Here is a 26,517-nt window from a genome sequence, read left to right as displayed (position 1 = left end):
CAATGGCATGTCATTCATGAAAATCCATGTAGAAATCGCTATGAACATCATACTGTTGGTGAGCCAAATAAGCAGATTAAAACAGTTTGATTAAATATGACCAAATGTTTCTCATGTTTAGAAAGATGTTTGACGAATGTTGCTTTTTCAAATGCATGTTCTAAGCAACTCAAACTTGCAGTGCATTCGGATGGAACAGCATTTATTAACTGATCACAGACATCCTACACTGACAAACTGCGCATAAAAGATAATTGCAGCCTTTGCGATTTCATAAACGTGATGAACATCATTTCATGTAAAATGCGATTTACAGTGCAGCTCTACTATAAACATTGGATAACAAAGAGCCAAGTGGTAAATAATGCAGACCCACATGTTAGCTTTTTTAACTTTTGTCTAGTTTTTGACTAGACTGGGTAAACCCAGCTTGATCTGCTGACAGAATTTGATTTCGCCCTGAAACTCAGTCTGAAAAACCTATACATTTATTTCTACTGCTTCTGTTAAACTTGCAGGAACCAATCACAGACTGGCTTATCTACCTGGCGTGCTATTGGTGGGTTTAACATGATGGATAGAGAAGCGATGAGTTGTTACTCGTTGATCATGCCTCTTGTGGTCGAATGACTATCCAATTGCATAGAGAGTCATTTGAATAATGCTCATTTATCACACTCTTGTGCAGTAGAAAATACATAGACTCCCCAGACCAATGTTCAATCTTAAATTGAGCTTGGTCTGGTGACACCCAGACAAGTTGACAATAAAAAGGGCATCACAGTTGTGACAGTGGTGTGACATGGTCACATTAAATAATGACCTCATCTGTTGCTTTTGACAATTATCTGCAGAATCAGACACACTTTAATCTTAACTGAGAACAGAGAATGCTCTATGAAAAAAACAAGACAAACGTATAGTTTTAATTAGCCTGTTGCATGCTGGTGTCAGGGAAGTGATCACCATGGACTTGAGAGGTAAGCCTTTATTTCAGTTCTTCATATCTTGCTGGGTTGTACCTGATTTCTTACACAGTATAGATTAATGCGAACTTGATAATGAGTATGACTGATGGTAATGCTTTATCTCCACATGTACATAAACCACATAAAGCATTGAAAATATGAAGGCTGACATATGGTTTTATGTTATAAAATGGCAATTTTCTACATTCTGACATTTTTCTGGGTTTTAAAACATTTTAAGCTTGCTTTTTAATAACCAGTGTAATTTTTTTTTTAACCTTAGCCCTAACTATAAATTAAGGGTTAGCAGTGTTTTGTTAAATACAGTATTTTTCTCTAAAATGAAGCTCTAGGGTAAAGTGTTGGTGTTTTGGGGTAAGCTGTTATTGTTGACCTATAACGTTGATCTCCTTAAAAACCTTGAAGTGCCACATTTCAGAAGAATCTGAGGGAGCACTGGCAGAGACAAGGATTTTTCACACAAAATGTTGCCTTAATAGTTTGGGATTATTTTATTTTTTTCATGTGTGGGGAAAATGCAACCTCGATGGTTGAAATCAGGTCATATATCATGTCTCTGTTATGTTATAATTTCAGTTGATAGCAGATTGCGCAATATAATTAAATGCATTGCATCTACTTGTATGTTGTATTCCACTTCTCATTGCCTAAAACGTGTCACGATTTGGCTGGGCTGCACGATGAAAACAACCTTAAACCTGTTATTTGGCTTCAGGCCGTCCGCCAGGGGGCGCAGTGTGTTTCTTATTATCACCCGCTGCGCGATGCTGTAGTGCGCATTGAGACCATAGATTGAGACACTCCGACTGCGCAGCGGAGGAGAGTCTCACTTCAGAATGTCACGAACCGAACAAATGCACGAAAACCCTCCGGTTTAGACAAAAGGTGAGTTATCTGTACTTGCCGGGATATTAATATTTAACTGTCTTTCTCTTTCTGCTACATTAGCTTCAAAAGGACTAAATATTACTGTTCTGTACAAAATGTGCCACGATCGTTCGCCATTGATTTTAATGCGATCAGCGCACAGCTTTTGAAACTAGACTGATGGAGCATAACGTTAACCGTTTCCGATGATTTTGATGTTCGTTCCGTAATGATTTTTTTATTTTTAACCAATGGTAGAAAAAAAAGAGACAGACATTGTGCTTTGTTTTGGACAGGCAATATTTTAGCTACCCCATGATTTGATCAACTTCCTCGCCTACTAGTGTTTTTTTTTTTTTTTTTTTTATCTGACAGCACGTTTTGTTCTTTGTTTTTTCATTTTGGCTGCAGTAGTTGTTTGGCTCAAGGATACATCCATAACATTCCGTTATGCATAAAATGCATATTTTTAATGCAATACATAAACCTGAAATTATGTTTAGTGAACTATTCTGATGTACATTAGAATATACAGCTATTTAGTGACTTTTGCAACATTGACTGACGGAACGGATTGCCTGAATTAATAAGTGATGTTACTATTTGCACAACTAGTGGCATGTTTCAACATGTCTCAAAAATCTTGTTTGTATTCTGAAAACACTTAATTTTAGAAAACATTAATTTATTAGTATGGCGTCCTCACAAAGATATAACGATCAAGATAAACTTAAAAATCCCCGGGAGTTGTCTGTTAAAGGACAACTCCCGGGAATTTTTAAGTTTATCTTGATCGTTATATCTTTGTGAGTAGAGTCTATAGAAAAAAAAACGAACCGAATTAGTGCTTGCAACGCAGAGTTATTACAGTTAATGCCCAGAGCCCCCACTCAGCTAAAACGGCAGCTTTGGGGGCATAAACGTAAAGAGTGTATTTGTGCCTCTTAACAGACACAAAATGCAATTAAAATGTCTGTCCAGCATGAGCAGGGCCCTAACATGACAACGAGATGCGTTTAGCCACTTAGCCATTGTTTAAATTCACCTAAATAGTGTTTTAGACGGCTAGCTGTATCTCGCGCTGAAGTCCCGTGGGATTATTTTAAATTACTGCACATCTTTCCTCAAGCCGAGTGTGCCCAAATGGAAGGATAAATAAAGTTCTTTTACTTCTTTACTTGTGTGCCCGATCGGATCATCACTCTAGTGATGACCGGTTCACGAACAAATCGTTCTTTTTAAAGGGTAACTAAACCCTAAACCAACTTTTTTAGTTAATGATCTGCAAGTCTGGGGCTTTATTAATGCTGTTTATTGATTCGAGTAAATGTTTTGACATTTGGGTATAAAGTGTCTTAATTCTATAATATATGGTGTAAAAACGTCTTAGTGCTGCCCTCTTAAGGTTGAACGGTGCTACTGCAGTTGAATTTTCCTATTGGACGTTGTGGTACTTCGTGACGTAGGATGGTACTTCCAACGGCTCACTATCCACGCCCCTGGCACGAGCTCAACACGCCCTAAGAAATGTTTTCCCGTGATCACATGATGAGACCGGCTTCAGTCCAGTATGAGCGCTCATGTTACATGAAGTAGAAACATTATGAATGAAACTTTCTCATCACTTGCTTTCAACATCCTAATGAAGAAAATACAGATAAATACTGCTGTTGTACATGTTAAGCTTTTCTTGTGATATTTTGCCGCCCATCATGTCTACAGATAATTTTTATACTTCACAGGCTTTCAGACAAACCCTGACACGCAAATGTCTGCCGTGGTAATGAACAACAACACCGTAACGTGCTGGCGTATAACGTTATAGTCTAACTTTTATTTATTTAGGATTTGGCTATTCATAATCATAGATTAGTTAGTGATCTCATTCTCTCTTCACTAGCAAGAATGAATGAATGAATGAAGGAGCATCGTCGGCATCGGGAGTTAACGCAGTTTGAGCCAGCGGCTCGATTGATAAGGCTCTGTGTCTACAGACATTTCACCCTCCTCCACTTTAGGTGAAGGTGGTGGAGAAAAGTCCTCTACTTTAGATGACCGCTCTGTTGCAAAGCTGCTGTCCTCACTCCAGTCACTATCCATCTTTGCGAGTCTGACAGCTGTCAAACAAGTTGTCACTACGGGTCTCAGGTGCACGCCCCCCCGCTCAGCCCCGCCCTCGTCTCGTCCCCTCTGTCTCCGCTGGGCTCTGCCCATTTTTTAAGCATTTTTCAAATATTTTTCAAGCACAAGACTACAGCTAGCCGTCTAAAACAGGTGAATTTAAACAATGGCTAAGTGACGTAACGCATCTCGTTGTCATGTAAGGGACCCGTTCATGTTGGACTGAAATTTGAATTGCATTTTATGTCTGATCAGAGGCACAAAGACACCCTTTACATTTATGCCCCCATAACTGCTGTTTTAGCTGAGTGGAGACTCTGGGCATTAACTGTAACAGCTCTGTGCTCATGAGCGCCTCCTTTGCGGCTGGTCTGCACCCTCGATACGCACTTCAGCTGAGCCTGCAAGTTAGCAAGCTACGCAGAGGACTTCTACCCGGCAGTCAAATCGACATTACTTCGTGAAAGTGCGGACTCGGGGGAAGAACGTGAGGGTTTAGGGTGCCATTTGGGACAGGGCCTATATTAGCCAGTGAGTGTTTCAGTTTCATTGTCCAACCCCTGTATATATGAAGGGATGTGATGGAGTGAGATAAAATCTAGTTGGGGTTTATTTTTCGGCTATAGAGATAATGGACTGTCTTTTTTTGAGTCTTGTAAGACAGATAAGATCAAATAAGCGCGTTTGCACTGATGAAAATGACAGAACTGCGGCAAAAATCTGTGATGGTGTATTAGCAGCAGCTTCCTGTACCTCATATATGTCAGGCCAGTGTAGGGATGGCTCGATACCACAATTTTGGCTTCGGTACGGTACCACAATCTAATACCGAAGTACCGATATTAAATCGATACCACAAGGTCTGATATTAGCGCGGGTATTTTGCACGCGAATGAGAACAATTATGCAAGTTTTGAGTTTATAAAGTGGGAAATTACCACAGATGTTTATTAGTAAATTAATCAGCGAAGCTTATCACATCAAATCAGTCATTTGAAAACTTTCTTGTGAGAAATAATTTCAGCAAAAATCTCTCAAAATTAGCAAATTGCTTCTGGTTTCAAAAGACATCGCACTACACTAAAGCAATCTGCATAATCCGATTCAACATTTCACGCTCGTCTCGAGACGGAGAACGGAAATCATTTGAACACGCAAGAGATTTTATAGCATTTAGTAATAACAGTTACAGGAGACATGAGCTCATACGACACACACACACACACACACGCCTGTCACTTAGTCACGCTCGCACATTACACATTAAGTTTCCTTAAACAGTCAAATACACAGAATTATGTACAAATGTCCGTCTTTAGTGAGTATTCACATAAACACAGTCGGCGGTGTCTAACGCGAATGTAAACAGTGCAATAGTATGCGTGCAAATATAATGAGATCTAAATGTCATCGGTTGAAACGAACGCTGGAGATTGTGATATTCGATCTTATGTTAGGCTATGTGTGTGCGTTGATCAGTGTTAAAAGAAAATAAATGTCTAAATGAGATGGTTTGAATGATTCACTGACCTGTCGATCTCATAAGAAGTCTTAAAGTCAGGATAGTGACAGATGCTTCTTGGCTAGGTTTGATGGTTCTTCATCAGTTTTATAAGCAAAGTCATTACAAATGTCACTTCTACTCCTCTCTTTATTCATTCGTTTTGGGCATCTTGAGTGAGATTCAACTGCTTTATCCATTTTGCCCGTCTATGTTGTTGTCACATTAGCCGGTTGTTTCGGGTCAGTTGGGGTAGCGCGCTGCCATCTAGCGGTGAACTTCGGAAAAGCAGCATATACCGAAATGTGCCAAATCATGATATCGTACCGTTTTAAAGCAGCACTAGGTAACTTTTCAACCTTCATAATATATTTTTTAAGACTCTTGTGATGATAAATCGACTTACAATAGGTTGAATGACACGTCTGCCATAGCCTGATGGGGTCTGTATCGTTTTTAATCGTACTTTTAAACTTCGGGTTTCGGGTAGTAACCCGAGAAAAAGAAAAGAACTACAAAATTCGACTGCTTTACGGCATATACGTCACTTCCACCAACACACACACTTCCTTACATTCGGACGTGCGAGCCCAACTTTGTTCATCGGATAATATAGTCATGTCCGAAGCAGCAGAGACAAATAAGAAAGAAAAGGTTTTGTTGGAGGAAAGCAATAAGAGGAAATGAAAAAATGATGGGATTAAAAGCAGGACGAGAATCAGCATGTGACCAGCGTTTGCTCGTCGGCGTGAGCTGAAGGAGGCGCGCCCGACCGATGCTGTCATGCTTGTTACGGTGAGCTACCACTCAAACATTGAACTGAAGTATCATATAGATACTGTAAAACGGTAACCAATAGACTACTATAATGACGCTGGCTTGTAAACGTGAGTATCGTGATTATTTGGCGTTTGAAAAAAACAAAACCCATGAAATTATATTCATATGACATGCTGAAACATATGCCACTGACTGTAACGTTACCTGGGATGAAGACATTTCACACGCGACGCCAGAAGAACTCCTCTTGCAGTTTTCAGGGGAACTGTTATTGCTGCACCGACCCGCGGGACGCTTTTATTAAGTTATTTGGCCCGCACCGCACCACTGTATATATTTTTACAACACGCCGCGCACCTGCGACCATTAAATAGACATACGGGGTCCGCGGGTTATGAGACGACCCGCGCATCACTAGTTCAGGGCTATCAGGGTTGTCATGTCAACAAATGCACGCGCGATGGCATCCCCTGTTGTAGGATTACAGAGCTTACGACAGTAGTTGAGGACATTATTTTTTCCAAACTGTAGGGGGACCCCGAGAGCAAAAGTAGCCAAGTGGGGCTTTAAATAAAATATATACCGGTATTTTTCCAGTACCGGTATATCGCGCATCCCTAGGCCAGTGTGAAGATCAGCTTTGTGCTCACAGCTGAATATATTTGCACTCTGTTGATCTTTTAGCATAGGCCAATGGATTTTCCTTTCTGTGTTACTATAGCCTAAAGCTGTTATTTGTTCTGGCTTTTGCATTATTTGTCGATTTTGTAGGCGGTAATACCATTTTAATTTAGATAAAATACATAGTTTATGAATGTAATTTAAAATTAAAGGGGTAGATTTGCTGACCCTCATGTCATGCCAAACTCAGACGACTTCTATGGAACATAAAAAAATACCAACATTTAAATAAAATTGTTAATCGGAAATGTGTTGGTTCCCATTTACTTCCATAGTACAGATGGGAAAAAAAAGTATTTTTTTCTTATGTTATTCAAAATATTCAGGATTTTCAATTCTATGTGAACTTTCCCTTTAACTCTCCTAACTATCGCAGTCTTTGACACTGAACATGTTGCATGCTGAATGCATCCAGTAGGCACGCTTGGTGTTGGTCAAAGTCTCATTCTGAATTGTTTCTTATAGGCTAGTTTACGTACTTCTACAGGGATAGTGTAGGCTACGGGGAGTAGAGTGACCCACCCCAGCTGTGTGCCGAATAGATAAGATATCAGTATGCTGTGCAGGGCCATTATAATCACCCTGCTGCTATAGGAGTTACTTTCTCCTTTTTTTTTAAATTAAATGTTGTTATTTATAAGCAGATGATATTATGCTGTCTTACAGAGGACAGAGGGGATCAGTAGAGGTCTCCCTGATGATAGGAGCTGTAAAAAAGGGCCATACAATAAATATAACCTTAGCATCTTGGATGAATGTTTTGCTATTCTGATTATGTACATTATGCAGTAGACCCCTCTGCTCTGTCTTTCAGGTAGGCCGGCAGGATGGGGGAAGGGCCTGCAGCCAGGCCTTCGGCTGCTATTACGCCCCTGCAGCAGATGCTGGCGTCTGGCACTGGGGCTGTGCTAACATCTCTTTTTGGTGATGACTGTTATGTCTTTTCCTTAATTTGTCCAATTTTAGCAATGTTTTCTTTTTGCGTGTGTGAAAAAGAGTAAACATTTTATCAAATACATACATTTTAGTATTAATACATTGCATTGGGCATTAAATGCATTAATTTAAGCTTCTTAAGGTAAGGACCCTTTAAATTGGTTAAAATTGACATTTGTAATGTTACAAAATATCCATTTCAAATACATGCTTGACATTTGAACTTTCTAATCATCAAGGATTGCTAAAAATCTGATGTTTGATAATAAACTGATAATAATAAAAAAATTATTGAGCAGTAAATCATTATATTAGAATTATTCATTTTGAAGGGTCATGTGACATTGAAGACTGGAATCATGGCTGCTGAAAATTCAGGACTAAATTACATTTAAATAAACAGCAATTTCAATAAATATATTCAAAAGGAAAACAGCTATTTTAAATCGTAATGATATTTCCTAACATTAGTATTTAACTGTTTTTCTGAACAAATAAATGCAGTCTTGGTGAGCAAAAGACACTTCTGAAAAACCCCAAAGTTTTGAACGGTACTGTATGTTGGGATATTATTTAGTGTTTTATAAATTAAGTGGGTTTAAAGTTTTACAGTTTAATTGGACCTTTCCAGCTTTGTGCTTGTGCAAGCATTGTTATATGTAGAATCGAAATGCTAACTTTTATACAAGGCTAAATCTTAATTTTTCTCCCTCTTGCTCTGCAGTCACCCCACTGGATGTGGTGAAGATCAGACTTCAAGCCCAGCAAACTCCTGTCTATCAAGGTACAGATCTCAAGCAGCTTTTCAATTCTTGATCACAGACAGAATGTCAGATGATTGAACGTGAACTTCAAGCATTTTCTCCAGACATTATACAAGTCACACCAGTTCAACATCAGATCCAGTGTTTCTATATCCAGTGCTTCAAATTTCCCTTCAAATGCTTTAAAAAAAAACAGTCTTCAAGGTTATTATATCTTGGTCTTAGTGTAAAGCTGATCTCATCTGGGGCATTATCTCTTTCTTTTTTTCTCTTCAAAAAAAGTCTCTTAAGCTAAATGATTTTTGTGCCACCACTAGCATTGCAAAAACGACTGATTCCAAACAGGTTTTTCAAGCACACCCCATCTGCCATTGTTTGCTAAACTCAGCCCTGCTCAAACTCTCACCATTGGTTGAGTCAGGCTGAAACACAACCCAGTCCTGTTGTGTTGATTATGGTACAAATAGGGCTGATGTTTTGTAGGGGTATGAATCGTCACTGGTCTCACGATTCTATTATGATTATAATGTCTTTTATTCGATAGCACAATGCGTTGCATCCTCATTTTTCAATATTACTGCATATGGCTACATATGAACTCGCTTTTTTTTTTCTTTCTTTCCAAGAAAGTACACTTCCTGAATGTAGAAAACATCAAACATAACTTAAGTCTGAACAGAGATGACAGGACCTTTAAAACTAGTAAATATTAAAGGGTTACTTCAGCGGTTAGATTATGGCTTTCTATCAGTAGAAACCCTGGAGTATATTTGAATGATTGTCTCCCCCCTCCCTTCCCCTGAGATGAGAGATTTATGCATTTTATTTCTGGAAAAATTACTCAGAGGAAATGAGTAAAACATGCGGAAATTGACGATATTTGCGTCATCCGAGCAATATTTGGCCAAAGACTAAAGACTACAGCCAGCAGAGGAAGCCATTTCCACATGTTTTTAACTCGTGCATGGGGGATGGAGATCACACTTACAGCTCAGCTCGCAGCTGCAGGCATTCATGTAAACTGAGCTATGCTGAGCAATGTAAGTGTTTTAACTTCTCAAATTAAGTTCTATGAAAGTTAAGCTTTCAAAGGCATGAAATGAATACGCGCCAGACTGAACACGCTGTGAATGTATATGCTGCGAGCGCGGCTGCGTTTACCTCAGCTCTCATCACCAGAGCTCATTCATGCTCATTCATAACGATGAATGTAATCTGACTCCTGCGTTTGTGCTCTGACACTCCCTCTGCGGCTAAATCACATTATATTAAACAGGCACATTCAGTTTTTATTTGTAGTGTCTGTTCTCTAACTGAACTGATTTTGTGAAAAAGAACATGGTGGGGAAAGTGATCCAGTCACAGTGATTCGTAGTGGTGGCCTCGTAGGGCAGCGAAGCATTCTGGGAATTGTTGTCTTTTATCCCCATGAGACAAAAATAATTTTTCTGTCCTATCTCAGTCTAGAAAGCACCAAATTCAAAAATAATTTCACATTTCTACTTCATTAATGACCCAGCGCTGAAGTACCCCTTTAAAAGCGCATTAAACTGTCAAGTAGTGTACTTCAATTACAATAATCGTCCACGTCCGCAACGATTAATTTCAACACCCATGTTTTGTTAGCTGCAAATGGCTTTAATTGACCTCCTAATGGCTTACTCACTAAGGTAGTTCTAATTATTGGAATAAAATAATTAGAGGTACCTGAGCTTTATTAACAGTGAAAATGAAGCTATACTAACGTACAAAAGTTTGGGGTCTTTAAAGTCGGCATGAAGTCTTTCCTTCCCTATTCTGACGTGTATCTTAGTGAACAAGCTTCTCGGGCAGGAATTCTTTTTGTCGATTGGGAATTGATTGGATTGTTGGATGGTTCTGATTTGTTATTGCTGTAATGCCATGTGAGTGACAGTTTGTAAACACGTCCCTCACACCAGTAAACACCTCATCAGAGAAGAGAAGAAATGTCACTGCAAGAGGGAGACGTTTTTTGATTTAAAAATGACCAGGGCACATAAAAAATTAAAATACAAAGTGGGGTAAATGATTTATAATAAATACAGCAATATTCCATAATATTTCTTTTCATGTTTTTCATGTACCAAGCTCACCAAGTCTGCTTTTATTTGTTCAGAAATGCAGTAAAACACTAACATTGTGAAATTGATTTAAAATGGAAATATTTTGTATCATTATAAATGTCTTATCTGTCACTTTTGACAAATTGAATGCACCCTTGCTGAAGCCAAACTGACCCCAAACCTTTGAATGGTAGTGTATATCTAAAAACCTGCTATAACCCCCTTGATAACACAGACCTCATGCTGTTTTGCATTTGCTATATGCACTATGAGCTATCTTTCTCTCTCTCTCTCTCGTAGCACTAGCAGCAGACCCAAGGCCTTGGGCTGGGGTCATCCGCCCTTCAAAATGTGAGTATGTAAATCAGATAAACTGTCATCAGTGTCCTCTCCCAAAGACCAGCAGCTCACTTTACTAACACTCACTAATTACCACTCAAAGCTTACAAACCCTTTCTGCAAAACAACTAAATCACACTGCAAACAACATTTTGGCTTATAAAACACTTCTCTAAATGGGGTAAATGCAAGGTCACATTCACACCATCACAGGTCACAAGAAGTATGTGCACAAAACAACCTAAAAAGTTGAAAAATGCATTCCGAAAATATTTCAGAGGTCTTCTCTGCTTGTATCGAAATGTTTATTCAGTGTGTTTATAGCAGTGGATCATTTACTGAACTCATGAGGACAAACAAAAAGCCATGCCAGGTAGACCTACCTTGAACCTGTCTTGCGTGATGTCCAAAAATAGTAGGAAGACTGCTTGTTTGTGCCAAGGCTGGAATTGGTAAAACTCACACAGCATGGTCAGTGCCATGGTCACTAATATTTATAGAGCCTCTTATCTAAGACCTTAGTCCTAATCTCCAAATCCTTTGAACGGAATATAGAAAATTACTGGAAAAGGCCTTCTTTGAAAACTCAGTGTAAACACATGGCTGCTTTATGTCTGCAAATGCAACAGTCCAGGAACAGGAATCAATGAGGTTACACACTGCATAGACAATTTAGTTTTTGTCTTTTTGTTGTTATTAACTGTTATTGTGGCAGTGTCCAAAGTCATGATAAAACAAGTCTTTCTTCCTCATATTTTATGTATAAGAAAAGTATGGAGGTGACTTGCTTATATACATTTGTTGTTGATTAGATGGAGGCTGATGTAAATGCAAGCTTGCAGTCAATTGTAAGGGTTTAAGGAGACAAAATGATTGGAGAAGCCTCCATATGTCACCCGAGATAAGTCTGGCCATTTAATGTCAACTTAAACTCATATGTATATTGTTAATGTTTAGTTGTTTAACTTTAAACTAACTTTAACCGTTTAGACTACAAGTTTCTACTTTATGTTCTACCATAGCCAATTGAGATGAACAATTAAGTGAAATAAAGTTGTTGACAAGTTCATAAAAACATTTTTTTGTGATTGATCTCTATCAAAGTCCCTTTCAAGGAGAGCCTGTTCACTCTGCGGCCATATTTGCAGCACCTCTGAGACCAAGTCTTATCAACTTGATTAAGGGAATCCTAAAATCTCAAGAACTGCATTCCGAACTCACAGTTAAATAATATATTTCGGCAACAAGATCTGACATGGACTGTCCCATTTTTGTTTCTAATGCTCCAATAGTATTAAAAAAAGCCCTTTTTAGTCTGTGTGTGCAGTCCTAAGCAGTCTCAGAACAGACTTGCCCTGTCCAAGTACCCTCACGCGACAGGAAGTAAGTGCGCAAGACTGTCCCATGTCTTAAAAATGCCAAAGTGCAGTACCCTTAATGCACACTTAACACCCTTAATGTACCCTTAATGCTCATGGACACTTCAACACTTGGTCAAGTGGAACCAGGGATCGAACCACCAACCTTCTGGTTTGTAGCCAACCTACATGAACCACTGAGCCACTGCCGCCCTAAGCCACTGCCGTTATCTAGATAGGGCAACTGTTTCTAAAGCAACTGGAGCTTCTAACAATGACTTCATTAATCAGTGAATGAGTCTTTTATTTTAGAAAGTGGGACTTATTTCACCATCTTACTGCACTTTATATCAGTGCGTTATTTTTGTATGTCTGAAGACTTTAATCTGAGTACTTGGGTGCTTGTGGCCATTGGCAATTTATTTGCAAAAGTATTACATATTTGGTTAATGCTACTGTATTTTCTTTCTAGGGAAATGTTTCCTCTATTGTAACGGGTTGATGGACCACGTCTATGTGTGTCAGAACATGTCAAGCTGTTCCAGCTGGTACAAAACTCCCACCCACTTCAGTGGGACTGTGGTAAAAATGTATTTAAAAACAAATTTTTACAAATTGTGATTCCAAGTTTTTGTAATGACAGATTCTTGATTAATTCACTTTTTGTTTTTCAGGATGCATTTGTAAAGATCACACGTAACGAGGGGATCAGGTCTTTGTGGAGCGGTCTTCCCCCCACACTGTAAGTCCAGTATCATGCCAGTATAAACTGTGACTTGTGTAGTTTATGCCTTTTTTTGGGTACTAAATCAGTTTTATAGAAGTGATCTAATCTAGTCCTGTGTTAGTGTACCTCTGTTTGTAAAGTGTGAGCTGTAACTGCAGTGCACCTCATACAAAATACTTTAACAAATGCAGTTGCTAAAAGTTAGTTAGTTTAGTTATCAAATCATTTTAATTCTGTAAATTCTTTAACAGATTCAAAGTTCATTGAGTGTAGGATTCTGACAGATACTCATTAGTTGTGAATCTGACTACAGTAGTCAGGCTGTTCACTGAATAACTGAAATGCTGTGCAAGCGCCTGAACCTTTGACTTTTGTAAATTTCTAAATAATGTGTTAATGATTGAACACCTGACTGTAAATAATTTTTTATGGGGTCTGTTGACTTGAGCGGGTGGCTTGACAAACCAGCAAAAAAAACAAAAAAAAAAAACAACAGCCACGAATCCTTGAAAATGACACACATTTGTACACAAGTTGTTTACAATGAATTGGTGTGTTTGTGTTTAAAGAGTGATGGCAGTTCCTGCAACAGTCATCTACTTTACCTGTTATGACCAGCTGCGAGACTTCCTGCGTTACGGCATGGGCTATCAAGGGGACCATATTCCCCTAATAGCAGGCGGATTAGCGAGATGTGAGTATTTACTCATCCTTCCTGTCTCGTACAAGCATCTTTTGCAAGACTGCATTATTAGAAATCTTAAAAGTAGAAATGTGCAACCCCAAAACTTGCAAATTGGTTATTGACATAATGTATCTGTCGCTGTTGCTTATTTAATTATGTAATCTCTCTACAGTGAGGATACACTTATCCTCACTTCTCTAACATTGATTTTCTCGGGTGTTCAAATACTTATTTGCAGCTGTATCATATAAATAAATAGTAAAAAAAAATATATACATTGTGATTTCTGGATTTTATTTTAAGATTATGTCTCTCACAGTGGACATGCACCTACGATGACAATTTCAGACCCCTCCATGATTTTAAAGTGGGAGAACTTGCAAAATAGCCAAGCTGTATGCCAAAATCATCCGTATTAAAACAATAAAAGACCTGAAATATTTCATTTGGTGTGCAATGAATTTAATATATATGAAAGTTTAATTTTTATCATTACATTATGGAAAATAATGAACTTTTATCACATATGCTAATTTTTTGAGAAGGACCTGTATATCTATTTATTAGTTTCAAAATGCAGTAATATTATCACATTTTAAAGTACATTTTATATTACAACATATTTAATGTAATTTATTCCTGTGATGTCAAAGCTGAATTTTCAGGAACATTACTCCAGTCTTCAGTGTCACATGATCCTTCAGAAACCATTGTACTATGATGATTTGGTGTTTAAGAAACATTTCTTAGTATTTTTGTTAATCTTGAAAACGCTTGTGCTGCTTAATATTTTTGTAACATTGCTGCTTAATTATTTAAATATTTTAATATTAATATTTTAATATTTTAAAAAAAGTCATTTATTTCAAATAATACTTTAAAGACTTTAGACGCATTACAGCTTTACAAAATATTAAAAAAATTTTTTAGGACAACCTTTGAACAGTAGTATAGGTTCACTGTGAAATGTAATCTTTAGCAAATCTCAAATTGAAAATAAGTTTTATTTTTAATACTGTATATTTATAATGCTGTACATTCACTTATTATTTGTAAAAATGTTTAATTTAAATTTTATATTTTAAATTTATTTAGACCAAAAAAAACTGCAAAATTTTTATGTTGGAGCATCTCTGGTTTTGTTATACTTTTAAGAGTGTTCTGTTACATCGTTACTGCTGTGATGTGATCTCTGTTGTCACATTATTGACGTCCCCTCTCTGTGCTGCTCAGTGGGAGCAGTGTCTGTGATCAGCCCTCTGGAGTTAGTTCGGACTAAGATGCAGTCCCGCAGACTCCCATACAGCGAGCTGATGGTGTGTATCCGCGCGGCTGTGGCTCAGGATGGCTGGTTATCTCTCTGGAGAGGCTGGGGACCCACTATCCTACGGGACGTGCCCTTTTCAGGTCAGTGACCTGTACATTTTCTGGCAGCGTGATAGTGAGCGGGATGTTCCACAGATGCAATGCTTGACTGTGTTTTTTTCTTCTTCTCCCCTTCAGCCCTGTACTGGTTTAACTATGAGCTAGTGAAGGCACAGCTGTGTGAGCGGTACAGGGCACCACAAACCTCCTTCACCATTAGTTTTACAGCCGGGGCCATCTCAGGAGCAGTGAGTATCCCAGTATCACCTCACTCTCATAGGCCAGATATAATTGATGACTTTCACTTTATTTTAAATGACACATTAGAAGGAACTCATTGGCTGTAAATGTATATGGATGAGTTTATGAATGATTACATAAGGCTACTGTGAGAAAAAAAAGGTTAAACAATGTGAACAGAGCTTCATATCTTATCTGGCCTGACTGATTAACTGTAAAGGCTTTTTCCATGAGAACAAATGCTGGCCTGACTTCTGTCCCTGATGAATGTTGGACATGAGTGAAATTTTTGCACTTAACTATTTAATATTATTATTAACAATTTATATTTTCGGGATTATCTTATTACATACTTAAAACATTATTACATTGTTGAAGTTCTGTATAACGGAATTGGTTTTGCATTGATAATTGAATTGTATAATTGTGAATATAACTGAGTAATAATTAATGTTCTCTTCTGCTCACCAAGGATGCATTTATTTGAAGAAAAAATAAGAAATAAATGAAAATGGAAAATTAAGGTGGTTTAGGCCTTGTGTCCACCAAAGCGTTTTTAGCCAGCAGAAAACGCTAGGCGCTCTGCTGAAAATGCCTCGCTGTGAACGCTTGAGAGTAGGGCTGCAGCTATCGATTCTTTTTGTAATCGATTAATCTACCACTTAATCGATCGATTAATCGGATAATAATTACTTTTTCTTTATTAAAGAGCAATAAGAGACAATAAGACGGGTATCTTAAAATTAACATGTAATTTGTTTTCTTTTTAGAAAAATTAAGTTTTATTGCTGAAATTGCATACATTATTAACTGTGAAACTAAACAATTTTAATGCATACAATTGCCATATTATATTAAATACAAATCTATTTCAAATTACTTTAAAAAGGTAAACATAGTTCAATCTAAAACTAAACCTACAACCAATAAATCTAAATAGTAGTAATATAAATAACAATAATGCCAATATAAATAATATAAATATTCTATAAATTCTATATAATATAAATATTCTAATATTCTATAAATATTCTATAAATAATATAAATAACTAAACATTGTATTTATGTTGTGCAACTTAACTTTCATGTTTCAGCTTCAGCTCAGGCATGACATAAGCATTTACGGTCTTATTTACTCCTTTACTGAAGCAAAACATATTGGACACGTTAACTTAGAACAAGAGATGTGCGGATGCTCTATCGTCACCGAATCAGCTGTTAGAAGCAAACCATCCACCCGCACCCAGTAGTCACAACTTCAAATCCTCCGTGTTAAGCGTGATGCAATCGTCACATATTAGCTACACTGAAGTAGGTTGCTAAACAAAACAAAAAAACGTATTTGGCAAAATTGCATTTGCATAAACCAGGGTCGACAACCTATACATCACATGGAGGAATAACCGCTAGAGCGTGATCAAACGCGAGATATGTTTAATTCAGTTAAAGTACATCACACATGCTGCTTTTGAGCTAATCATTCATCATTGTAACACAGCTTGTTTTAAGTTAGTAGCTATAAATATGATTAAAGTGTGATTAAATTACACAAATCAATGAAAGCGCGCAGCTCTGAGCTCCGAAAGCACGAGCGCTGCTCATCACACACACACACACACACACACACACACACACACGCGCGCGCGCGTTACAGCTTGTTCTGACGTTTGTAGCGCCTAGTATTGAGAACATCTAATGGTGCATTTCGAAGATATTATCAAGTAGGATATATAAAGTCTCATTAAAGATTTCACACACATCACAATGACGGTGATCCATGTGCAAAGCTGCAAACTCCATCGAGTTCATGTGTTTGGAGTTGCTCGTATCTCCTCAGCTGACGCGTGTACTGCCGCAAATGAAACTTAAATGTTCAGCGTCGCATCCTGAAGCTCAACACACAGTTGTCTTCATTTAAAAACAGCGATATTAAATTATATTACCAGTGCTAATGCCCGCCCGCTCTCTCTCTCTCGCATTGCGGTCTTTGGATCTCGACATGAGCTGAAAACGAAAGTTAAAGAACGACACGCATTCATTGCGTTTTAGCGTGATATGAGAGTTCCGCGTCTTTATTAAAATCAACATATTAACGATTTCTCTCATCCACCTGCAATTTTTGGGATGTTTACACACCTGAACCGCGGATATAACCGCAATCCGCTCATACTCCGAGTCCTTACACAAAAAAATGTCTTTCTGCAATTTCAACTTTCTGTGTGCAGTGAAATAGACTAAGCGAAGCGTCGAGGCAGATGATTTTGCCTCGAGGATTTTTTTGATTCGATTAACTCGAGTTACTCGATGAATCGTTGCAGCCCTATGCTCAAGAAACATTAATCATCAATGTTGAAAACAGTTGTGCTGCTTTGAATATTTGTCTGAAAACCATGACATGATTTTATAAAGCAAAATTAGAATATCAATTTTCTTTTTGACAGATTGCTGCAGTTCTGACCCTGCCGTTTGACGTGGTGAAAACACGCAGGCAAATCCAGTTAGGAGAAATGGAGGCACTCGGAGGTAAAGCAGCTTCTGTAGTTTCACCTCTTAATACGTTAGAAAGAGTGTTGTAATACAACCTGACATATGATCTCATTAGGTGACTACTTGCTTTTAAAAACAATTCAGAGCTGATTACTTACGCTACAATGACTAATTACATTTGTCAGGCATCAAATTCTCTGCAATCTCTAAGAAGAAACCGGCCTCCACGTGGAACATGATGAGGAATATCTGGATTGACATGGGATACAGGGGTTTGTTTGCAGGTAAGCTCTAATTTCTACTGATGTTGATGTCAGAGTAGTTATATAACTTCATTGACCAAACTAGAGAATGACATCAGGCCTGTTTGTGACTGTCAAAATGAACTGTCTACATTTCAAAGAGACCATATTATGCCCTATTTTTTTATTCAGTTTATGGCTGATGCAATATTTTGGTATAGAAATGACACACCACGGTTTAAACTTTTACCAGCTTTTATACATGCAATAAAACAGCTTTGCTTTTTTCAGGTTTCCTTCCAAGAGTGATCAAAGTTGCTCCCGCCTGTGCAGTCATGATCAGCACTTATGAGTTCGGGAAGACTTTCTTTCAGAAGCGTAATCTAGATCAGGCGAGGTGCGGTCTTTGAGATGGGCGAGAAGACCTGTGGTCTGTCCAGGATCAAGCCCTGAAGAAGCTGAGAGGGACTCCATGTCAGCTTCTGCAAAACACTGACTTAAATCCAGCATTGTAATGAGTTGTTTTTTTGTTTTGTTCAGAGCTTTCTGAAAGAAACTCTGTTGGGTGATGTGCCTACTGACTGGCACAAGGAATTAAAAGCTGTGAGACTTTAAGTAATACTTTGCGTGTGAGATGTAGGACTTCAGTTATGATGCATCAATAAATGCACAACCCCCAACCCCACCCCACAAACCCTGTGATGCCTTGGGGAACAATACCAAAGCATGCTGGCAGAAACACTACCTCCCCACTAATGCCCCACTTATTGAAATGTCTGAGGGTTGGGTGAGACATTCAGGTTGATGTATCTGCAGCTCATGACTTGGGTCCCTTTTATTATAGACTTGGTGCTGCCCTCTGCTGTTCCTGTTGAAAAAAACTTCAGAATGAATGGATAAAATACTCAGCACTGAGCTTAACTGTCTTTTTCAGCAGGGATTTATTTGTTTTGTTTAGTTTTTTTTTTAGTTTTTTGTTATTGTTGGCAAGAGATGTCCTAGTGTGTAGTGGATGGATCTCTGCTCTTGTCCTGTTAACTACACCTGCATTTAGTTCAGATACAAAAAATATCTACTGTTGTAAACATACTGCTGATTTGAAATGATTAGACTGTTCTCACATTTTTTCTATTAAAAGACATTTAAAATCCTCTTCAACTTTAATTTTAAGCTGACTCAATGTGCATAATTTCTAGGCATTTACCGAAGCAAAAGGAAGCCATACCACATGAATGATTTTTAGGTTTCATTTGAGTAAATGTGAGAATGTATCTACCGATAAACAAATAATTGAATATACCTGGGGCCTATTGCATTAAACTAGGATAAGGGATTTAGCCGGGATATATTGGTGATCTTGTCCTCTGTGTGCAAAATTTAGTACACCACTGTTGTGTAAACGTACCCTGAAGGCACTCTCACACCAAGAACGATAACGATATTGAAAGATAACTGTATATTAGCGGATAAATTAAGCCAGGATCACCAAAATATCCTGGGCTGGCTTAATCTCTTATCCTAGTTTTGTGCAATAGGCCCCTGGTATAGGTGGAATGTGAGCAGAATGATTTATTCTTAAAGGGTAAGTTCACTCAAAAATAAACATTGACATTTTCTCGCCCTCACGTCCATGTTCCATGGTGTGAAAGAAAAATGTTTAATTTATATTTTCTATACAATAAGAGTGAATGGTAACCACAAACTACCAGTCTCCATCCACTTATATTGTGGACAAAATAGACGATGTGGATAATCAACACTCTGCTGAACATCATTTTTATTTTACCCTAGATAGACATGTGGACCCATTGGACCAATGTGAGGGTTGGAAACCATAGTAAAAGTGGTACTCGTGGTTGTTTATATGATTACATTTGTGTGATCATTTATTCATAGATATTGTATAATAGCACACTTGAAATTAAGGAAATATTTGAAATATTTTATATAATATGAATTGTATTACCAATTTAAACTTGCATCTTTACTTGTTCTGCAAGCAGCCTAGAAGCTTGCTGCTATTTTGAACCAATATTTGGAGCAAAAAGCAGTTGAAGAAAAACAAGCATGATTTATTTATTTATCTGACTTTGATCAAATCAATCTGACTTCATTAAAGTTGTTACTCATTAAAAGGTATAATGTCTTAGAACTTTAGCTTTCAACATTATCAGTGGTAAAAGGAAAGATTCTCAAAGCTTTAAAATGGGAAAGGTTAATTAAGTTACATGTTTAAATATACAGAAAACAGAATGGAACAATATACACTGTATAGAAAAACTATATAATATAAAGGCTGTACATTTCTTGTAGTATGAGGAGGTTATGCAGAGGTGGCATCCGCATGGTTAAGCCTTTCTCCCCGATCAACAGTTACCTTTCCTTATACCCTGGGCATTGGTAAAAGTGAGTGCAATACAAACACTAACCAACTGACAGAAAACCAAAAAATAGGGCAAAATGGGTGGTGATTAAAAGGGGGAGAAGCAGCACACTCATATTTTCCTCAATGCTTGCATGTTTAAGTACAGGTCCTTCTCAAAAAATTAGCATATTGTGATAAAGTTCATTATTTTCCATAATGTAATGATAAAAATTAAACTTTCATATATTTTAGATTAATTGCACACCAACTGAAATATTTCAGGTCTTTTATTGTTTTAATACTGTGAATTTTGGCATACAGCCCATTAAAACCCCAAAAATCTCAAAAAATTAGCATACCATGAAAAGGTTCTCTAAACGAGCTATTAACCTAATCATCTGAATCAACTAATTAACTCTAAACACCTGCAAAAGATTCCAGAGGCTTTTAAAAACTCCCAGCCTGGTTCATTACTCAAAACCGCAATCATGGGTAAGACTGCCGACCAGAAGGCCATCATTGGTTCAGCACGACCTGACACCTGCTCACAGTGCCAAAACCACTGGTAAATGGTTTACTGACCATGGTATTACTGAGCTCAATTGGCCTGCCAACTCTCCTGACCTGAACCCCATAGAGAATCTGAGGGATATTGTGAAGAGAAAGCTGAGAGACGCAAGACCCAACACTCTGGATGAGCTTAAGGCCGCTATCAAAGCATCCTGGGCCTCCAGAACACCTCAGCAGTGCCACAGGCTGATCGCCTCCATGCCACGCCGCATTGAAGCAGTCATTTCTGCAAAAGGATTCACGACCAAGTATTGAGTGCATAACTGAACATAATTGTTTAAAGGTTGACTTTTTTGTATTAAAAACCCTTTTCTTTTATTGGTCGGATGAAATATACCAATTTTTTTGAGATCGGAATTTTGGGTTTTCATGAGCTGTATGCCAAAATCATCAGTATTAAAACAATAAAAGACCTGAAATATTTCAGTTAATGTGCAATGAATCTAAAATATATGAATTTTTATATTATGGAAAATAATGAACTTTAATTTTTACATTATGGAAAATAATGAACTTTATCACATTATGCTAATTTTTTTTAGAAAGACCTGTATTTGACTAGATTACTACATTATGGTGCTTTCATATCTCTATTAAGTTCACTATCATCCAGTTCAGTTTATAAACTGCCAGGTGAGGCCAAACATAGAACCACGTTTGTGGAAAGCACGTGTTCTGGTCCTGTGAAGCAAAATGTTTCTGAAGTAATAGAGCAGTAAATAGTTCTGCCCATATTCACTCAAGTCCTACAGCCACCTAGATTTTCCATCTAAAGGCATATATCAGTAGTAGTAATAATAGTAAGAAAACGCGTCCAAAGAAAAGAAACCATGCGTATCATAGATTTTCTAACGTGTGTTTGACATTAATAGGCACAGAATGAATATATGTTCATAAATAAATCTTCATATGAACTTCAAACTACATGTTGAGAACACAGACTTGAAAAACAGTACATTTCAATAACTATGTATGTTTTTTACGGTCTATGGTTGAGCACAATGCATTACTAACCACCAATAAGAGGGCGAACGTAACGTAACGTACGCGTATGCCGTGACGCACCCACGTCGAACTCGCGTCTTTATAAGGAAGCACCGCCTCTCAATCGCTCTCTTTCAATCGGACCGGGGACAAAATGGTGAGTGCACGTCTCTTCTTTACAATCTAACTTCAATCAAAGGCATCCTTCTCTTTTCAGACACATCCTATTCAATATATTATACGTCGAAGCTAAACGAATGGTTTGCTGTGGTTATAGATTGTAAACTCTTGAGTAGCTTAGCGCGTGGTGTGTGATTTGACCGTAAAGAGAAAATGGCAGCTGCTTTCGTTCTTCTATGCCAACACAACCGATTTAAACATGTTAGGAAACAAGACTGTATTACTGCGCTATTATATCTTTTATACTTTTCATATGTTCCTTTTCTATATTTCGCTGTTCTCGTTATGGTTTGTTTGCGGTTATTTTTAAGGCCTATCACGTGAACTGCCGCTGTAAATTTTACAGATGCACGAGATGATGCATTTCATTTTTATAATTGAATCAATTATAAAGCTATGGCGTTATGCATAATATCTGTTAACAGAGTACTTTAATTGAACTCTTGCTGTTGAATAACCTTTTTTGTTTGTCTTTTTTTTCCTTTTCTTTTTTTTCTTAGTCTCACCGTAAATTTTCGGCCCCACGCCACGGCTCTCTGGGCTTCCTGCCACGGAAGAGGTGCAAACGCCATCGTGGCAAGGTGAAGAGTTTTCCCAAAGATGATCCCAGCAAGCCAGTTCACCTGACTGCTTTCCTTGGCTACAAGGCTGGCATGACCCACATCGTTCGTGAGGTTGACAGACCTGGCTCAAGTGAGTTAAAGTTTAAGCATTTAAATTGTTGCGTGAAGGAAAGTGTTCTGCTTTTTTCCTGATGTGTGCCTGCCAGTGATGAGATCCTCGACGGGCGGACATATTTGGGCCTCTAGCCCTTGCTGAATGTCGAGTACTGAGCGCAGTTGCAATTCAAGTTTTAAACCTCCATTCTGATTAGATGTAGCTTGGTGTTTTATGAGGTCTTGTTTTTAGCTAACAAACTTGTTTTTGTTCTTAGAGGTCAACAAAAAGGAGGTGGTTGAGGCAGTGACCATTGTGGAGACTCCTCCCATGGTTGTAGTGGGTGTTGTTGGATACGTCATGACCCCTCGTGGCCTGCGCTCTTTCAAGACCATCTTTGCAGAGCACATCAGTGATGAATGCAAGCGTCGCTTCTACAAGAACTGGTAAGAGTTTAAGTGCTAAGATTTTTTGCATGTTAAGTCTGGAGCTGATGGTTGTTGGCCAGATTAAACAGTTTTTCTGAGCCAGTCTAACGTGTCGGTGTGGTGCAGCTCCGCTCAGGTGCCTAGTGCCCTGATGAGCTCCGGGCTCCTCTGGCCGGTGGAAAGGGCTCCTTAGAAACCGTGCCATGAGCCAAAATGACCTAGTGCTGTTGACGCCTCCCCTTTACCATGAGGATGGGCAAAGCAGCTATGCCCAGTCTCCTTCCACTGGCCTACTGGGCTATGAAGGGGCTGTGCAAACTTTTTTTTTTGCTTCTCCCCTGCCCTCATCTACCATAATCAGGTACAAGTCCAAGAAGAAGGCCTTCACCAAGTACTGCAAGAGGTGGCAGGATGAGGAAGGCAAGAAACAGCTGGAGAAAGACTTTGCCTCCATGAAGAAGTACTGCCAGATCATTCGCATTATTGCCCATACACAGGTGAGTTTTTTTTGTTTAAAAAAAAATTATAAATGCGTTTTGTACAGTATACAAAACTACCCTTCAGACAAGATGAGTACATTATAGTAGAATTACTAGTGTAGTCATTCATTTTCAATAGAATCAAAAAGATATGCAAGATTGGAAGTTGAATTTAAATGAAGCTTGTCTGTCTTGTGATGCATGGATGTGCACCTATGCATTGACACCGGTCGTTATAAGGAAGGAAATGTCACAATAGAATCTTGCTTGGTGCATAGTTGTTTTTGTTTTGTTTTTTTTATACAACACATCTCTTTAACAAAACCATGATCTTGATCATTGGTCACTATAATCGTGATAGATGTTCGTACGGTCCCGAAAACAATATAGCAATCTCTTGGATCTGCAGTGCTGTATAAACTTAAAACATTGATCTTTGTATGATTATAATTGGATGCGCTTTTGTAAAGTTGAAGGCTTACCAAACTTTTCTTCTGTAGATGCGCCTGCTGCCCCACAGGCAGAAGAAGTCTCACTTGATGGAGATTCAGCTAAATGGTGGATCTATCGCTGATAAAGTTGACTGGGCCAGAGAGAAACTTGAGCAGTTGGTTCCTATTTCTAATGTCTTCGCTCAGGATGAGATGATTGACGTTATTGGCGTTACCAAGGGTCATGGATGCAAGGGTAGGTGAATCGCTTTTTGTTCAACATCTGTCCGTTTCCTTGCTTTTCATTGACTTGGAAGTATTGTGCACATAATGATGAAAAACATGGATTAATCGCGTCAGGCATGGCGCCCGAAACGCATGAGGAAAGTTCCCATGCTGCCTTCCTTCTGACAGCACACGTGCCATGTTTTTGGCAAATTGCATTTGCATCTATGCCTTTTCTGATGATTTTTTTTTTTCTATAGGTGTGACAAGCCGTTGGCACACAAAGAAGCTGCCCCGCAAGACCCATCGTGGTCTGCGTAAGGTGGCCTGTATTGGAGCCTGGCATCCTGCCCGTGTGGCTTTCTCTGTGGCTCGTGCTGGTCAGAAGGGCTACCACCACCGCACTGAGATCAACAAGAAGGTGAGGACTCCGAAATGGACTCTAGTGTTCCTGTGGAATCAATTTTTTTTATTTCTTAAGTCTCGTTTTTAATTAAGGTTTTTCTTTTTATACGTTAGATCTACAAGATTGGTGTGGGCTATCACACCAAGGATGGGAAAGTAGTAAAGAGCAATGCCTCTACTGATTATGATCTGTCCAACAAGAGCATCAATCCCCTGGTGAGTGTAGATTTCTTGTGACTTTTGGTTACATCAGACTATAGTTGCTCTTTTCGACTGACTTGTGTTTTTCCTCAGGGTGGATTTGTGCACTATGGTGAGGTGACTAACGACTTCCTCATGGTGAAAGGCTGTGTGATCGGAACCAAGAAGAGGGTTTTGACCCTGCGCAAATCTCTTCTGGTCCAGACCAGCCGCCGTGCTCAGGAGAAGATTGAACTCAAATTCATTGACACCACCTCCAAGTTCGGTCATGGCCGTTTCCAGACCATCGAGGAGAAGAAGAACTTTATGGTGGGTGCATGATCACGTTAAGACTCAATGGTTTCTCAGCAGCTTAACCCTGCTGTTACCTGAGCAGCATCTCCAAATCAGACTGTGATCTAAAGATCTGTCAGAATTAGGTCAGAGTCCATAGGGTGTGTCAGTGCAAGGGCTGATGTGTACCATGCTGGGATTTCTTTCCTTTAAAGAAACCTTAATTGCTAGCATTCTTAGGTTATAGGCCTTTTGATGGCATTTTCTAAACTTGGTTGCTCAAACTGAGCTGAAGTGACACCATTAGCTAAATAATTGCAATGAATCTGCTGGCTCAACAGTGGCTTAATTTCTCACTCTACATCTAGTGTAGCATGTTTATTCTGACATGGAGGGGAAAATGAAGTTCTCATGACCCTCAGCACATCAGTGCACTGTTCGTAACCTGTTTCAGCCAATCAGTCTGAGATTTGGGTTCCATTCCAGTGCAAAATTAAAACTCAGTGAGGCAGGGGAGCGAGTAACTTTTGCTTTCTCCCTGTTCACTCTCTGATGACATGATTTGTGCTATTAAAATGTGCAGTAATTTGTCAAACTTGATTTGGCTGGTAACCATTTCCCCCCCTCTTTTCAACAGGGACCCCTCAAGAAAGACCGTCTCGCCAAGGAGGAGATGTCATAAATGTGCTTTACCTCTGCTCTCTGGTGTTGTCATGCAGTACTGCAGAGTTTAATAAAAGTGGTTTAAACCATATCTGTTTTTTCTCTTTCTTTAAGAAGAGGTCAAGTGTATTTTCAATTCTATAGGTTATTGTAGCGGTTGTACTCTGTTAAACATCACAAATCTTAGAAATGGGAATGCATCAACATTTGATTACACAAGACTAACTTTATATGCTGCACTTCAGATTTGATGCTTTGTTTTCATTGATTTAGAACTGATACACTACATGCAAGGCAACTATCAAATCCTTAATGGGGGCTCTTTAAAATTGAACCTGTCTGAATCATAAACATCTTTTCAGCTGAAACTAACTCTAGTTTATTCATTCAAATATCTTTTTGCAAAGTGCTTGTATTCCACCTCTGCTAAGTGCACTGAATTTTAATGATGCATCCTTAATTGGCAACTGACGTGTTCTTTACGGTCT

General features: G+C 38.5%; 2 protein-coding genes and 2 non-coding genes across 7 annotated transcripts; all 4 read left to right on the top strand.

Moving 5' to 3' along the window:
- Positions 1–1,780: 1,780 nt before the first annotated feature.
- Positions 1,781–19,332, top strand: slc25a39 (solute carrier family 25 member 39). 4 transcript variants are annotated; one of them, XM_067415216.1, is made up of 12 exons: positions 1,781–1,874; positions 7,754–7,863; positions 8,600–8,659; positions 11,024–11,074; positions 12,893–13,002; positions 13,095–13,162; positions 13,717–13,841; positions 15,066–15,239; positions 15,336–15,445; positions 17,881–17,962; positions 18,112–18,210; positions 18,460–19,332. In XM_067415216.1, exons 2-12 carry the CDS (start codon positions 7,767–7,769, stop codon positions 18,576–18,578), a joined length of 1,095 nt encoding a protein of 364 aa, XP_067271317.1. In that variant the 5' UTR covers positions 1,781–1,874; positions 7,754–7,766; the 3' UTR covers positions 18,579–19,332. The 4 variants fall into 4 exon arrangements, with proteins under 4 accessions (XP_067271317.1, XP_067271323.1, XP_067271337.1 ...); XM_067415222.1 differs by having other exon boundaries at positions 1,781–1,878; positions 7,758–7,863; XM_067415227.1 differs by having other exon boundaries at positions 1,801–1,874; positions 7,732–7,863.
- A 2,780-nt stretch (positions 19,333–22,112) lies between these two features.
- rpl3 (ribosomal protein L3) lies at positions 22,113–26,118 on the top strand. Its single transcript, XM_067415204.1, has 9 exons — positions 22,113–22,244; positions 22,768–22,960; positions 23,202–23,370; positions 23,714–23,849; positions 24,332–24,518; positions 24,748–24,908; positions 25,007–25,108; positions 25,187–25,402; positions 26,004–26,118. Exons 1-9 carry the CDS (start codon positions 22,242–22,244, stop codon positions 26,046–26,048), a joined length of 1,212 nt encoding a protein of 403 aa, XP_067271305.1. The 5' UTR covers positions 22,113–22,241; the 3' UTR covers positions 26,049–26,118.
- LOC137057235 (small nucleolar RNA U83B) lies at positions 24,583–24,680 on the top strand. The gene has a single exon (XR_010900442.1). It is a non-coding gene; the product is annotated as a small nucleolar RNA U83B (small nucleolar RNA).
- LOC137057224 (small nucleolar RNA SNORA54) lies at positions 25,796–25,927 on the top strand. Its single transcript, XR_010900441.1, has one exon. It is a non-coding gene; the product is annotated as a small nucleolar RNA SNORA54 (small nucleolar RNA).
- Positions 26,119–26,517: the final 399 nt, after the last annotated feature.

This window comes from Pseudorasbora parva, chromosome 2 (genome assembly GCF_024679245.1).
Source record: "Pseudorasbora parva isolate DD20220531a chromosome 2, ASM2467924v1, whole genome shotgun sequence".
NCBI classification, from domain to species: Eukaryota; Metazoa; Chordata; class Actinopteri; order Cypriniformes; family Gobionidae; genus Pseudorasbora; species Pseudorasbora parva.
The sequence above is the reverse complement of the archived record's forward strand: the minus strand, read 5'-3'. Positions and strand labels throughout refer to the sequence as shown.

Coding starts and splice junctions, on each gene's coding strand:
- slc25a39 (XM_067415216.1), top strand. CDS start 7,767: ATGGGGGAAGGGCCTGCAGCCAGGCCTTCGGCTGCTATTACGCCCCTG. Junction 15,446..17,880: donor CCGGGGCCATCTCAGGAGCA/GTGAGTATCCCA, acceptor TCTTTTTGACAG/ATTGCTGCAGTTCTGACCCT. Junction 18,211..18,459: donor ATACAGGGGTTTGTTTGCAG/GTAAGCTCTAAT, acceptor TGCTTTTTTCAG/GTTTCCTTCCAAGAGTGATC.
- rpl3 (XM_067415204.1), top strand. Junction 23,371..23,713: donor CGTCGCTTCTACAAGAACTG/GTAAGAGTTTAA, acceptor TACCATAATCAG/GTACAAGTCCAAGAAGAAGG. Junction 25,403..26,003: donor AGGAGAAGAAGAACTTTATG/GTGGGTGCATGA, acceptor TCTTTTCAACAG/GGACCCCTCAAGAAAGACCG.